General features: G+C 36.0%; 1 protein-coding gene across 1 annotated transcript; it reads right to left on the reverse strand.

Annotated features, from left to right (window-relative positions):
• Positions 1–273: 273 nt before the first annotated feature.
• On the reverse strand, positions 274–14,520 carry LOC148616469 (uncharacterized). Its single transcript, XM_088583535.1, has 11 exons — positions 14,373–14,520; positions 13,667–13,875; positions 13,038–13,227; positions 11,979–12,107; positions 5,257–5,378; positions 4,632–4,799; positions 4,106–4,253; positions 2,982–3,142; positions 2,162–2,336; positions 1,691–1,916; positions 274–445 (listed from the first exon to the last, which is right to left on the reverse strand). The coding sequence occupies exons 1-11, from the start codon at positions 14,494–14,496 to the stop codon at positions 274–276; spliced, it is 1,824 nt and encodes a 607-aa protein (XP_088439661.1). The 5' UTR covers positions 14,497–14,520.
• Between the last annotated feature and the right edge of the window lie 874 nt (positions 14,521–15,394).

A 15,394-nucleotide genomic window follows, 5' to 3' on the forward strand; every position in this document is an offset into this window, starting at 1 on the left:
TGCAGAAGTACGACTAATCATGTATCGAATGTGGCTGTGTAAATCTCAAAGTGTATTTCATTCTAAAGCCATTTTAAACTACCTTCCCGTTTCAATTGCTAAATCACATTCAACGATTTATTTTTAATTTCGTAGTGCGTGATAAATTCTATTTTGTCCTCTGAGATCTGATCTGCATATATGTTATATATACTATGTTATATTCCAGTTCATGAAATATTTACCATTCAGGAAACAAATAGTACCAGAATAGCAATTAAATATGTAAGAAACTTAAATTTTTAAATGTTTTATTTGATCTCTATACTTTTGAACCGAATCTGAGCCACGAACAAGATCAGCAGCTTTCTCCCCAATCATTATTGCGGGGGCATTTGTGTTCCCTGATGTGACATGCCTCATTACTGATGCATCTGCTACACGTAATTTTTTCACTCCTTTGACCCTGCAAAATGCAAATTCTCCGTAAAAATAGCATAGGTTTTCATAGAATAATTCCTTTATATTTTCTATTCGGATGCCACTTATAAATGGTCGTAACCGATTTTATATTAATGCATTCAAAGTAGACAATCCCTTTGTGGACTTGATTTAGAACAGCTGGAGTCTAAACAACGGGTGAATGACTTAAGTTTTTCCTTCAAAATCACTGCTTTACCAGAACTCATTTTATGTTGAAATATTATCGCACCTTTTCATTTTTAATTTGATAAAAAAAAGACATGGGTCAGATATTGTATTCCACGGATTTAGATGGTCTATCCTCACTTCTCAGCCATAATATAATTTGCAAGTACCTTCGAATTCTCGGATTATTAACTACTTATACCAACTACTAAGTCTAAATCATCAGTTTGTTCCTATTCTTTTTGCTTTATCAAGCATTTACGCAAGATACCATCACATGCGAGTAACGCATGCATGAAAAGCTACGTTTATCGAAATTTACCACATTACTTGTCAAATAAAGCTAGTTTCATTTTTCACCCTTGCAAAACTCTCCCCACTTTATGATTTTGAAATGAGAGGGATTTATTGATAGTAAAGCCTCTTTAGGACGCCTTTGGGCGTATTCTTTTAGCACCACTAAAAATGAATGAACAAAGTTGAATAAGGGAAGCATTTCCTTATAAACGTAGTCTGATTAAAGCCAGTCCCCCTGGTCACAACAAACCACAGTAGGTAGTAGGGACTGGCTTTAGTCAAACTGTTATAAACGAATTACTTTTTACAGAATGGAACAAAATGCAACAAGGTAGACACAGATGAACGGTGTGTAACTATGATAATTAATTGATGGGACATTTTTTTGTTAAATGATTTTATCTAAATTTACCGTTAATAAGGTAATGTTTTATAAGATGCTCCCATATGAAGCAGTCAAGAATACACAAAGCATTATATACTTTACGTTTCTGCATGAGTTGGTTTTACGAAAAAAGGAAAGATGCACATCGTACTGTCAGTGTTCTGCTAGACGTGAGTATACGTTAGAAATACAATCTTAAATGTTTGGAACAACTTGTATTGTTCCTACAAAATCAAAATTAACGAATTTAAACGATAGGAAGACGAATTCTAAATTAACATCATATTCTTAACTGCCCAAGAACGTTTTGTTTTCTTTCTTTTCATTCGCAATTTATAGTTCAATTCGATAAGCGCTTCAGAAGAGGGCATTCAATCGTACCTAAGTTGTGGATCAACAACTGCTGTTGGATCTGTTGCACTGCCCATTCTACAAGTCGATGTCGGGTGATAGCAGGTGACTGCAAAGTGGCGTAGCATACATTCCCAGTATGAATCAGTATCGAAGTCGACGTCGTTACAAATGCCATCGAAATCTTGTCGATTCAGAGTCGCTCCTATTTCTTGCATTGTCTTAGTTCTTGCTAACTGTCTAGCTTTCCGAATACCTGAAATTTTATCATCTTGTTGATATTACCGTTTTCATAAATCGTGAACTGAATGCAGACTATGTGGACTGGCGTCGAACTGTTCGTGTTTACTGAATATGTACATTTGATTAAGGATTATTCCTGATATGTAAAATAATTTGGTTCGACTAGAATAGGAACTCATTATTACAATGTAAATGTAATATTGAATTTGAAGAGAATTTCATATAAATTGTCACCAATTGTTATTTATCTACACAGACCTGCAATCATGCTTTTGAAATCATTTGGATCTTTGAAGTAGTTTGGCTGAATGACCGGATAGTCATATGGATCTGGACTAACTAGTTTTATAGTCCCTGTACTTTTTGGATGCAGTTGTAAAACGACTGTTGTAAATTCTTTGGTCCCTGTTCTTGTTTTAATCAACTTTTTCACCTGCAAAATTAGGCAAGTCAGTAAAATTGCAGATTTTCCCGTCATTCTTAGTATAATTATGCTAAAATATACTAAATAAACATAAGCGCAGATTAATTTCTGATGAAAAATGCTATCAAAGAAAGTTTTGCAAATTATAGCACACCATAGATAGAACTATTTTTATTATTTTGCCGTAGTGCACTGATCTCCTGTATAGAGAGTATTTTCGCTATTTCATTTAGCTTTACACCTCTACCCACCTAGTGTTAAAACAGTAATGCTCATGCCCTGTGATTTTTTTTTGTCAGATCATGCATGTATAGCAGAGCCTATAAGGTAGCGGAATGATAAAAAGTAAACCAGCAACTGGTTATAAGTCTGCGGAGGAGATTAATACCCAATAAGGATAACTACAAATTTACAGAAACATCGCAACGGTCCTGACTTGATACAGGTATTTCAAACGAAATAGTGGGTTAATTCTAGATTTTACAACGAGCTAAACCTAACTCTTCCATTGCGGCGTGAATATACCAGTGGTGATTAAACAACATTTGCATGCTATTGTCATAATCGGTAAATCAGCGGTCAGATCAGCAAAAAGAACAATTTACCAAGCAGAGGGGTACATAACAGTTGTGGCTCGATAAACTAAGAACGTACGTCTTCCCTAAGATTCAGCTGCAGGCCTTGATCATAGAAAAAGTTATCATGAGCCACACTTAAAAACAACAGCTCGTAGTCAGGAAAGGGCGGTAAATTGGCATCTCTGTTTGGCATCTTGTCAAATATATGTCCCTCTAAACCAGTGCCGGATAAAGGTCCTGCAAATAAGATCACCACATATACTCTAATGTGCAATAATACAATTTTCCTTACCAATTGTAAGATAAAGAAGATTTTCAACAAAAATGTATAAAACTCCACTGTTTAAACCATTGACACTCTAAAATAGGACTCAGGAAAGGAAATAATTGTCGGTCTATAGGGAAAAAGTATATTGAATGGCTAATACAACGATAAATATACATGACGCATAGTGATACTCTAGACTTTATAGACTGTACTACTGAAGACATAGAAAAGCTAAAGCTAGATATAAGACAAAGAATGATATCCCTTCTAAAGAAGAACAAAACCATTAATGACAACCACCATGGCTTAAGACAATATCGCTCGAAAAAAAAACCAGCTGGTCAACACCATAAAATCATAACAGCCAAGAAAATAGGGTTGCTGGTTCTAGATTTATCCAAGGCTTTACAAACTGTACCTCACCAATATTAATTATATGGATAGATGGATTGATCACGGGAAGATAAAACTGAATCAAGTGCGCTTTAGCGTACAATGTAAACTTTTAGCATCCCTTTGTTTACTGATGTACATTAATGACATGGGCGAGAGTTTATTTGTTCATATGTTAATGCATATGACTTTTCGCCGGTTAATGTCTACTCTATCGAATCGTCCCAGACTAGAAAAAAAAACACGGCATCGAAAGCAAGAACTGACAAAACGAAGATTTAGAGTAATCTAAGAAGTAGCAGATGACCTTCAAACATCTAGTGGCAAAAAATACTAGGAACAACTGGAAATTGGCACTCATTTACAGTTCTAGTTCGATTTGTATGGTACATATATACTTCGTATGGTAGGTAGTTCGATGTAACATCCTCATCTATGTTACACAGATTGATGAATGAACTCTTTTTGGAACAATTTACTAGCTATAGTGCTTATCTATTTGTAATAGAAGAACTGTTATGGTGTAACGAAAATTTTACCTTTTCTTGTTAATGCGTACTGGAGTTGACGAAGAACATTTCTGGATTCTGATGACAATGTATATGGTTGGTTAATTTTGTGCTTCACGAAGTACTGAAGATGTTCCTCCATATTTTCACCTACTGGAAGGTCTGCAATCACAGGTATCTATAATTATAATTTAGTATACTTCATTTATTATGGATAACTGGGCACATTATTCAAAACTTTTTTTTGTTTTGTCAGGATAACTGGAATGAGTTCTACTATTAATCACTTGTCTTTGGTGTAGAAATCTTGGACAGCTGAACCCGAATAAATAACTACAGCTGTATACCAGTCCAAAGCATGGACCTGCTTTAGTGGCTTTTTCTTTCTTTGCAGATTCATAATAACTTAAATTTAATTAGTTCATGAAGTGTTTGGTGGATAAGTTGTTTCTTTATGTTCTCAAATAATTATTCTCTCCAACAAGGGCTTGATGGCATAAAAAATGAGAAAACTTTAGTTAAAAGACAAATAAAATACAAATCTTTGTTAACAAACGTTAAATTGTTCCAGCTGTTTTCTCGGACCAATACCAGATAGCATTAGTAACTGGGGACTATTGACAGTTCCTGCAGAAACGATCACCTCCTTAGAAGCTAACACTTGAACTTTTCTATTCCCATTTATCATCTCTACTCCAAGTGCAACTTTATCTTTTATAATAATCTATAAAACATTGAAATAATTAAAATAAAAAAAGCATTAAAATCAAGTGCATAGGAAGATCTAAATCCAAAAATTAATTGTATACAAGGGGTACTTAAAATCAAAATTATCGATCAGCAAAAAAAGACTTCATCATTAACGTAATACAAGATTTCTTACTATACTATGGTATGTTTATTTCTTTTTTCTTACTATACTGTGGTATGTTTATTTCGTTTGTTCTTAGCAAAATATGATCCAGAAAAAAAAGAAATATTTATGCAAGGAATTTTGTAGGTAACTGCTCTGTTCATGATGCATTTGCCTGTCTCTTGAGTCATTGTCTGCCAGTGTACGCAATTTACTTTGTATATTTGTTCAATAGGCTGGAGTCAATTCTGGGAATAAACATTTCATACGTGTTCGCTGTGTATTGTAATGGCAAAGAGACTTCAAAATGGAAAAAAAGTAGATTTACCTTGGTTGCTAAAGAATTAACACTAATATGTAAGTTCTGTCTGTGCATGACAGGTTTTAGGTAACAGCTAGCTGTGCTACATCGCTCTCCACCATGCACAGAAGCTTGGGCATAAGAATAGCCTGAAATTTGATTTTTTTAACAACTCTCTTTAAAACAATGTAGAGGATATACATTGAAATCAAGTAGCTACGACTCATCTTGGTGTAACGATTGTTTTTTCGAGCGCACCAATGCAACGCACCAACGATGGCTACGCTCAGGCTTCAATTTACGTGTATTGCCTACAAATATACATCACTGCCGTTTGAATTCTAGAATGAACGTTTGCTACCCTCAGTCATTTGGTCAAATTCTCAATTAGACGTGTCTTCATAGACTCTTCCTTGACTAAATTCATTGTTTGAATTCTCTGTGGTTTGAAGGTATCCTAGTCATTCATTACGCACCGACCATTTTTATATTGAAAGGGGGGGGGGGCTGGGATACTTTTGAAAAAAAGATATTAATTTCACTTTGAAGAAAAATTTTAAAAAAATTTTCCATTTGCAAGAAAAAAATAAATCAAGTTCCACAATAGTAAAAAAATAATGTATTCTGTTTTTCATAAAAAAAAGTTTAAGAAGAAAAGAAATTAGAAAAAAAGGAAAGGAGAGGAGAGGAATCTCATGTACATATAGCGAATGTATCATAAACTGCCATTCAACATGTTAAATTATGTATGAAGAAGTATGTAACAAATGTCTCTCATATCAACATTTTACGGTTTATAGTCGCAAAATCCATGTTATAATGAGCAACTAAATGGATATCAATCTCCAGATACTTTTGTTTATATTAATCCAGTATGTTAAACAATTAAGAAGGGTGCACAAAAATACATGAACTACCGCTAAACATTATAACCAGTTAAGATTTTAGGTTACAGACCACCAATTCAACCAATGAGCATTTGGAACGTACGCAAAAATAGTAATACGCAGAAATTACCCCTGTTCCTCATAGTGCTGTGAAAAAAGTTCTCATCTCATTTAAAAAATTTAAACAGTTTCTGAAAGGAAAAACATTTCTGTACATTTTATAGGTGCATTTTGCTTCTTGTGATGTGAAGCCTAATCTCCATAATGATTTCTAAATATACCCCTATCTTGTGAAAACACTGGGATTTCCCATGCTATTTATAGACCCTTCACTTCCGGTGACCAGTACTGCACTGCAAGTCTGCTAACCCCACATGCCATTCTGGGGATTGTGAGCTGACATATGTAGAATCATGCTGATATATGGTCCTCTGCAGGTTAAAGTTAAGGTAAAGTCCAGAGAAGCCATTGAATATTGTGAAATTAGCATAGAAGCCTATGGGAAGTGGAATTAGTGGTTTTTAGCCTTAATCTCCAACAGAGAAAAGATTAGAATACCAGGCCGTCCGATTATTTCCCATTGTGGTTCTCCAATGCATTACTTGTGTAGACTTCCTGACTAATTTTTGCTACCTATAGTTAAAAACCAAGGAACTTATGTACGAGACAGTTCGGAACTATTACAGTTTCTAAATAACAACAAATTTCTTATGTACTTATCACATAACAATCATGTATACTAGCATGTTCAGTAATGAACTAATTAAGGCGGTGGAAAACATCTACTTTGAAGTGATAAAAAAGACTATGCTATACTTTTGAACAATGAGAACTTATTTCTAATATTAGAATTAGTTCTTAATATGATGTGCAATGGGGACAGTCCCTAGCCCTGACATATGCGATGTGCAATGGGGACAGTCTGTAGCCCTGACATATGCGATGTGCAATGGGGACAGTCCCTAGCCCTGACATATGCAACATACAATGGGGACAGTCTGTAGCCCTGACATATGCAATGTGCAATGGGGACAGTCTGTAGCCCTGACATATGCGACATACAATGGGGACAGTCTGTAGCCCTGACATATGCAACATACAATGGGGACAGTCTGTAGCCCTGACATATGCGACATACAATGGGGACAGTCTGTAGCCCTGACATATGCGACATACAAGCAAGAACTTATTAACTTCATGGTTGAAAAGTTCCGAAAACAAGCACAACATAAGTATGTTCCAAGATGATGGCTTTATTGTCTTTAATGGGGCATTTGATCAGCTTCAAATATTATTTAACATTGTTATTAGAACCTGATCTACTCATATTTAATTATATATTCTTTAAAACCTCAGTAATTTCTTAGAGAAAGTGCAAATTCAAATGGAACAGAGTTGAAACCTTACAACACTTAAGACTTAATAGTAGTCCAATGTGCCTACTACATAATTTCAAAAATTTTATTCATTAAAAAGCTACTCGACTGCAAAATCTACAGCTTGTTCTGCCCACTTAATAATGCACGTCATGAACAATTAAACTATTAATTTTACTCCATAGCACTTTTTATCTGTTTAATCATTACTTGTAAATACCGTTCTTTAAATATGCATCTTTTACATAACACATTTAATTAGGAAACTAATTAATATTTTCATAATATGATCGGAAGCCAATGCAACATTCGTGAAATATACTGGTGATATTTGCATATGTATTATAAAATACATATGATTTTACTTAACTATAATTTCTCATCCGCCGATGACACCTTTCTCCCTTATGACCGCGTCAAGGATTGCGAACTGGAACGTGCAAACATTATACCAAACCGGAAAAGCTGTCCACGCTGCAAGAGAAATGGATCGCTACAACCTTGGGACGAAGTTAGATAGAATCATCTGGAGGATGGTAACCATAAACATGGAGTAGGAATCTTACTCAACAAGAAGCCCAAATCATCACTCATCGAATGAAATCCTGTGAGTGAAACATTGTCATGGCAACATTTATTTCAAAGATATAAAAAATAAGTCATTCAATGTTACACGTAGCAGAAAAAGAAGATAAAAAGGAGTTTTACAACCAGCTCCAAGCTACCTTAGATAGAACACCACGGCCACGGGACATCTTGATGTCCAAATTTTTTCCAAAATCGGAAAAGATAACACAGGGAGAGAACTCATCATGGGGAAGGAAGGAATCAATTCAATGAAAATGGAGAACTCTTTGCAGATTTATGCTCCCACACGATCTGGTCATAGGAAGTACAACATTCCCTTACAAGGATATAAACAACCTGGGTATCTCCAGACATGAAACCAGATAGAGCACATTACAATCGCCAGGAGATGGAGAGAGTAGGACAGATGTTAGAGCTTATCGAGATACTGATATAGCATCCGATCATCAACTTGTGGTGGCTAAATTTAAGCTCAAGATAGCCAAGGCAAATGGACAATATCAGATTAAAAGTAGAAAGTACAGCATAAGGAAGAGGCGCAGTTAACAAACAATGGGAAAGGGAGTAAAATCCGCATACAACACCACATGCCAAGAAGAACTTAGATTTCCGAAGAAGGAATACAAGATATGGTACATTCGAGACAACCAAGAAGCGTAGGTCTGTTAAAATACAACTTTACCAAGTCAAGACAGGCTTGAAGGAAAAATAGTTGACGAGGTAACGCATAGGCACCAGGAAAGAAGTAAAGAGAAAGACCAAACAGGATGAAAAAAAAACTACATCAACGAGATCGCTTCAAAAGTGAAGAATGAAATGGCAAGAAATGACACCATGATTGCGTACAACATCACATGCCAACTGAGAGATAGAAAGACAAACACATCCAAACCAATGATAGACAAAGATGTCAATGTGGTAACAAACCTAGATCGACCACTTTTAAATGAAAAAGTTATACCAGATGCTCCTGATCTACCTTCTGGAAAAGACTTTGATGTTGATACTGGCCCAATCACGAAGGATAAAATCATAAAAGCTCTATGGAGAATCAGGACTGGAAAAGCCCCAGGACCGGACCAAACTCCACCTGAGTTCTTGAAGATCAACCCAGAATTCACCTAGAGCATCTTGATTGATTGATCGATTGTTGGGGTTTAACGCCTGAGGAGCAATATTTCAGCTATATCCAGGCGATGAACATGAAATGATGATGAAATGAAAAATAGAACGGAACACAAGGATAATGGAGTCGACAAATTTTTATTGCCACTTGAAATTGGGAGAGGTTATTAGCGTTTGGCAATTTAATTCTGTGGCGGAGCAAAATGGTTCCTACTCCGGTAGAATACCATAGAAGGGTTCTTTAACGTGCAAGGAACGTGGAATCTTTCCCAACACGTTGCACCACTATAATTTTCCATATTATGACCTGACAACCCCAGGAGGTTAAATGCCAGGGTTACCCCATTCCATCACCTAGGGCACACAACCCAGTTGCTCTATAGGCAGAACGCCCTTAGCCCCCGCCAGAGTTCTGAGAACTATTTAGTTGCTTTTTACGACAAGCTTTACGCTGTTACGGGCCTATTCTTTTGACACCCGCCCTGGGTTCCTAAAGCGTCTTGCATGAGCTGTTTGACAACATCTGGGAAACAGTGGAAATCCCTGAGGAGTGGAGTTTTGGTTACATCATTAAGCTTCCATAAAAGGGCGACCTGAACAACTGCCAAAACTGGAGATGAATTCAGCTACACTTCCAAGTAGCTAGCAAGTCCTAGCAAGAGTCATTCTAGAAAGAATCAATGCAGCAATAGATACAAACCTCCGTGATGAGAAAGTAGGATTACGATGCGTTTGATCATGTACTGACCAAATTGCCATGTTATGGGTCATCATCGAGCAGTCCATAGAATAGAAACCATCCCTCTACATCAACTTCGTGGACTTCAAACAGGCCTTCGACATAGTTGACAGAAATACACTTTATATGTACTAAAAAACTATGGAATCCATGTCAAATAGGCAAGATTATCCAAGGACTCTACAAAAACACCAAATGCCAAGTCATCGACAATTCCACACTCTCACCATCCTTCAATGTACATACAGGAGTACGCCAAGGTTGTCTCCTGTCACCCTTATCTTCTCTGTAGCCATAGACAGGATTATGAGAACACTGCTGTCACTACCTAGAGGAACCCAATGGTCACTCACTTCAGAGCTAGAAGACCTTGACTGCAGATGATGTGAGCCTTCTATCTCACCAATTCCAGCACATACAATTGAAGACATCGGCCTTGTACAAAATAACCAAATCAACTGGTCTAGAGAGAAACACCAATAAATCCAAATCAGACTTAACACACAAAACACAGTAGCCACCATGCTCAATGGTGATTCCATTGAAAACGTTAGCAACTTCACCTACCTTGGCAGTGTCGTTTCAAAGAATAGAGACGCCGATGAGGACATCAAGGCGAGACTTGGACAAGCCAGACAAGCTTTTGTAACCCTAAGACCAATCTGGAGGAGCAGAAACACCAGTCTCAAAACAAACCTCAGTATATACGAGACAAATGCCAAGTCAGTTCTTTTGTATAGATCGGAGACTTGGAAACAGACGAAGAAAACCGAACATGACCAACAGGTCTTCGTAAACAAATGCCTCAGACAGATTCTACATATCAAATGGCCTGATAATTTACCAGAGCTATGGGAACGTATCAACCAAACACCAATTACTGACACCATCAAGAGGCGTAAATGGAGATGAATAGGCCACATACTAAGATGCACAGATAGCAACATCACCACACACTCTCGATAGTGGAATCCGCAAGGCAAAGGAAGGGGTAGACTTGGGTAGATTGGCCATGTATAATTGATTGTGATGTAGGCTGCTTCCTTGCACGAGTCTTTTTTGTGCTATCGCAAGGGAAGCTTCCCGGCCTGCATGAGTCACAGACTATCGTGCTATCGCAGGGGAAGTTTCCCGGACTGCACGAGTCCCAGACTTTCTCGTGCTTTGTTATGGTTTATAAAAAAAGAAGCAGTTCCTTGTCCAATTCCTTGGTCCAGACAAGGCATTGTCTTGTTTAGGCCAAGTAAATTTCATCCAACCCTCATCAACAATATGAGGTGGTTGGCAGGATTTTATTTTTTTTTAATGTTTTACTCCTTACCAAATGTTTGCTAGCCTAATTTTAGTCATTTAATGTATATACATGTTTTAAATCCATAGCCACATCAGTTTAAGAGAAGAAACATTATTTTGGTCAACATGAATTTAAAGATTTATATGTTATAAGGCCTAAATACAAGAAACCGACGCGAACAAAAATTATGATTTTGAAATGCCCGTCCCATTGTTATAAAAGAATTGTAATTTTTACGGGCGGGAGGGGGTGCAAATCTACTTATTTATTTTATTTAGTCTTAACAATATCTGATTGAAATGAATCTTTACTTTTATATGCCCTCCTTTGATATCTATATAAAATTTTCCATTTATTGTTTATCGTAAACTTGACTGGCAAAAAAAATCTGCCATATTCCTGAAAAAAATATTATAATTCATTTGTTTTTGAAAAAAATTTAAGAACAGTAGAAAAAAATATTTAGCAACATAGAAAATCCCAGCCCTTCCCCCAGTATAAAAATGGTCGGTGCCTTAAAGACCCATGAGTGACCTTGAGCTGACATTTTTCATCCCAATGGGGCTGTTATGTCTTTGACATATTCACCATATTCATTCTCGTTATATCGAATAGACGTGTCTTGACAAACTCTTGCAAAACTCAATTGTTTGAGTGAATTTTCAAATGGACGTTTCTTGGCAAATCATTTCTACACTAAACTGCAAAATGTATTCTCCAATGGACGGGTCTTGACTCACCTATTTGGTCTTTTCCATTTACATCCACTGTTTGATACCCTATCTCCTCTGCTGCTTCCCTATATATGTCAGCCATTGGTGTCAACGTACTGTTTGTTAGGACCATGTAACCATCGTTACCATGAAATGCTAAAAGCAGATAATAATTAACAATACCCATATTTTGTTTGTGCATCTTTATAGTTTTGTGGTTTAATGTTTTGTGGTTGCATCTTGAATTTAATTTTTGGTATGTCTTTAATCGCTATGCTGTCCGAACAGACATCTCTCTCTCTGATTTTGGAAACACATTTTACGCCAAAAGTTTAAAATTGCTTACATTTCAGATAAATTATAATTATTTTGGCTTACATTTTTACTGATTCTCACGGTCAATTATCTTCTTGGTCTAAAAGTGACATTATTACCTCGATCGAACTGGTTTGTCGGAAAGTGGCTCTATTACCACAATCGAACTAATCTGTCTGAATGAGTAATCAAGGGAACAAAGGTTATAGAGGTAATCAAAAGAATGTGATCCAAGGACAAAGACCAGACATGGAAAACAGACATCCACGACAAAGAACATAAAGTAACTAAAATCATACGTATAAAATAACAAAAGCAAATGAGCAACTCGGACTCCACTAAAACCTGGGAGCATGGACCAGGTGCACCGGTAGGGTAAGCGTCCTCTGCTTTTCTAGAAACACCCGCCAAGTTGCTCATAAAAAGTCAAGTCCGGGGTAGACAAACGAGGAAAGGAAAACTATGACCCGTTGAATAAATCAGTTTTCATGGTGCAGATGGATACACCATAACGATCCACGAGTTCATGATGACGACCATAAAACTTCTATAGTGATGAATTCAATCTTAAAGCAACATAACTCTATTCCAAAAGCCTATTTGTTAGAGTTCTAGCGATACAAAAAGTCTGCGTAGTTTCGGGAAGCTCTGGCATAACGTATGAGTTGTGATATGAATGAATGTGATGCTATTACCTAAACTTAACTGGTTTGTCGGAAAGTGACGCTATTACCTTGATTGAACTGGTTTCTCTGAAAGTGACTGTATTACCTTGTTCGAACTGGTTTGGAATTTGAAAATTTTCCGTCTTAATGAAATAAGGAAGTACATCTTTGTAGCTCCAGCCGTCACAACCCTCTTTATCCCACTGGTCGAAGTCATATTTACTTCCACGTACATAAACCAATGTGTTCAGACTACTGGATCCACCCAGTACCCTACCGCGGGGCCAGTAGCTTTTCTATTAAACAAGAAATTCATCAGTATTATTCACAAGAACTGAAAATGTTTTCTGCATCAAACACATTCTCTTTGCTTTAGTTTCTAGCAAAAATAATTCAAATTAAAAAAATTATTCAAGATATTTTATATTCTACTCAGCTAGATACTAGTAATTTGAAATCATTGTGACCATATCTACTTCAAATTTGTCTTAAATTTCTTATTAAAAAGGGTTTTAGTGAAATTTTGACATGAAAATGTCTTTCAATTTTCATATATATATGTAATGGAAAATTTTACTTTACGCTTATTGTCACATGACAATAAACGCTTACACTGCAAGTTTAACTGAAAAATATGTTAGAGGTGTTAAATTAGATGCACACATTTTGTGACTATATTCTTTTAAAACATTACGCTTTCTTATGGTATAATTCTTGTTACTTTACGATATATACCCTGTCAATCATTCCTTTTTGACTGTATTCTTGAGGAACCGTATAGTAATGCCAGTCAGCTAGTGTTTTCTGTAGACCTCCACCAGCTAAAGGTATTCTGATGTTTTCATTATCAAATCCATAGTCACCCGCCTCTATCAATAACACAGACACATTGGAATTTTCGGACAATCTGTTTGCTATGACAGCACCCGCTGATCCAGCTCCAACTAAAATGGAGTAATTCAGACTTAATTTTTTTTTCTTAAGATAGAAACTGTTCTTTCATGTTCTTATTCATAAATTATTACGATAATTTGCAAAATACAATGACAGGATTGTTCCATTCCTATAATAATATGAAGTTGCACATGTTGAAGGTATACCACATGATACCGGGCAGCAACCATATATACATGCAATTATAATGAGGAATATGATAGACATTTGGTAGCATCGTTTGTCTTCTTTACTTATCATGTGTTTACGTATACATAGTCAGAAAATGTTATGTATTGTTGGCAGAAGTGTACTATTTCTCTAATGTAAGCTACATTCTTCAGAGGTCGATCGTGCCATAGACATTGTAAGTAAATACAGTATACTTTCATACTGAATTTATTTTAATTTCCGACCATTAGGTATATCAATAGCTATAATTAGAAGAACTAAAGGTGGAACAAACGATTTTTCACGCGGAAGAATATATTGGATTTAAGCACATTACCTACAATATAGTCATACGCCTTGTTTAAATTCACGTGTGGATAAGAATAAGTGTATTCACGGTAAACAGTTGCAACTATCACTGCGACGACGACGACCAAAAGCATAGACAACAACTGTGACATGTTTAATTATCAGTTATGTTGTAAACAAAGATACGAGTCGGAAAATTTCCGTGAAGATAAGGAACGTTATTATTGAAGCATAAATTGATTCTGTTCAAAGTTCTATTTGTATATGTGTACTGCAGCGCATGGGTATTTTCATGAAAATTACAACGTTCAATGCTGAATATATGGAATGAACATTGAACTACTATAGTACTTAGAGCAGGGTTTTGCATTGGAAGAGTGGAGTTGAATTATTTCTTTTTGTTGTAGAATTAATTTCTGTTAAACTTCGAGTAATATTGGGATTGATTGTTGTACAAAATATTTTAAGGTTGATTACTTGATTATTATGATTAAAATAGTTCAATCATAGCTTTGTTTTTGTTCAATTATAGAGTCTTTTTTTAAACTTTGTCACTACACGTCTTACCTTTGCTCTTCTGTGATTGAACATTCTACGAAGAACAAACAATGCTTGTGTTATACCATACACATGGGGTTAGCAATGTTTGTACTGTAATGATCATTATATTCCTGACAAAGAGATAATCAGATTCTCGATTCTTCTAATTACTCATTACGTATACCAGGTCAAATCATTCTACAATTAGCTTGCAAATTTGTATATATAAAGAACCTCGAATGTGACCTCTATAGATACCATGAGAACCTGTCTACCTGATTCTCGAGCGTGACCTCCATAGAGACAATGAAGATCCTGAGGTGTGACCTTTATAGACATTACAATATAACTTAGTTCCTTATACACACAAACTATTGTTTTAATGAGACTTTAGTAAAATAAAGATTCCAATTGTTGAAGTGAAACCCGAAACCAAAAGTGAGGGCCTCCGAACCAAACGGCATCTTAAATACTAGTTGCTGACTAAACAAACTAAAAAATAGAGTTCGG

Source organism: Perna viridis, chromosome 5 (assembly GCF_037379345.1).
Source record: "Perna viridis isolate PV_CMFRI_1.1 ecotype Kerala chromosome 5, ASM3737934v1, whole genome shotgun sequence".
NCBI lineage: Eukaryota > Metazoa > Mollusca > Bivalvia > Mytilida > Mytilidae > Perna > Perna viridis.

Bases quoted from the DNA above. Each gene is read 5' to 3' on its own strand.
- LOC148616469 (XM_088583535.1), bottom strand. From the start codon at position 14,496: ATGTCACAGTTGTTGTCTATGCTTTTGGTCGTCGTCGTCGCAGTGATA. The intron at 13,228-13,666 runs GTATATATCGTA...CTTGTTTAATAG, and splicing joins AAAAAGGAATGATTGACAGG to AAAAGCTACTGGCCCCGCGG. The intron at 4,254-4,631 runs GTTTGTTAACAA...TTATAATTATAG, and splicing joins AACAGCTGGAACAATTTAAC to ATACCTGTGATTGCAGACCT.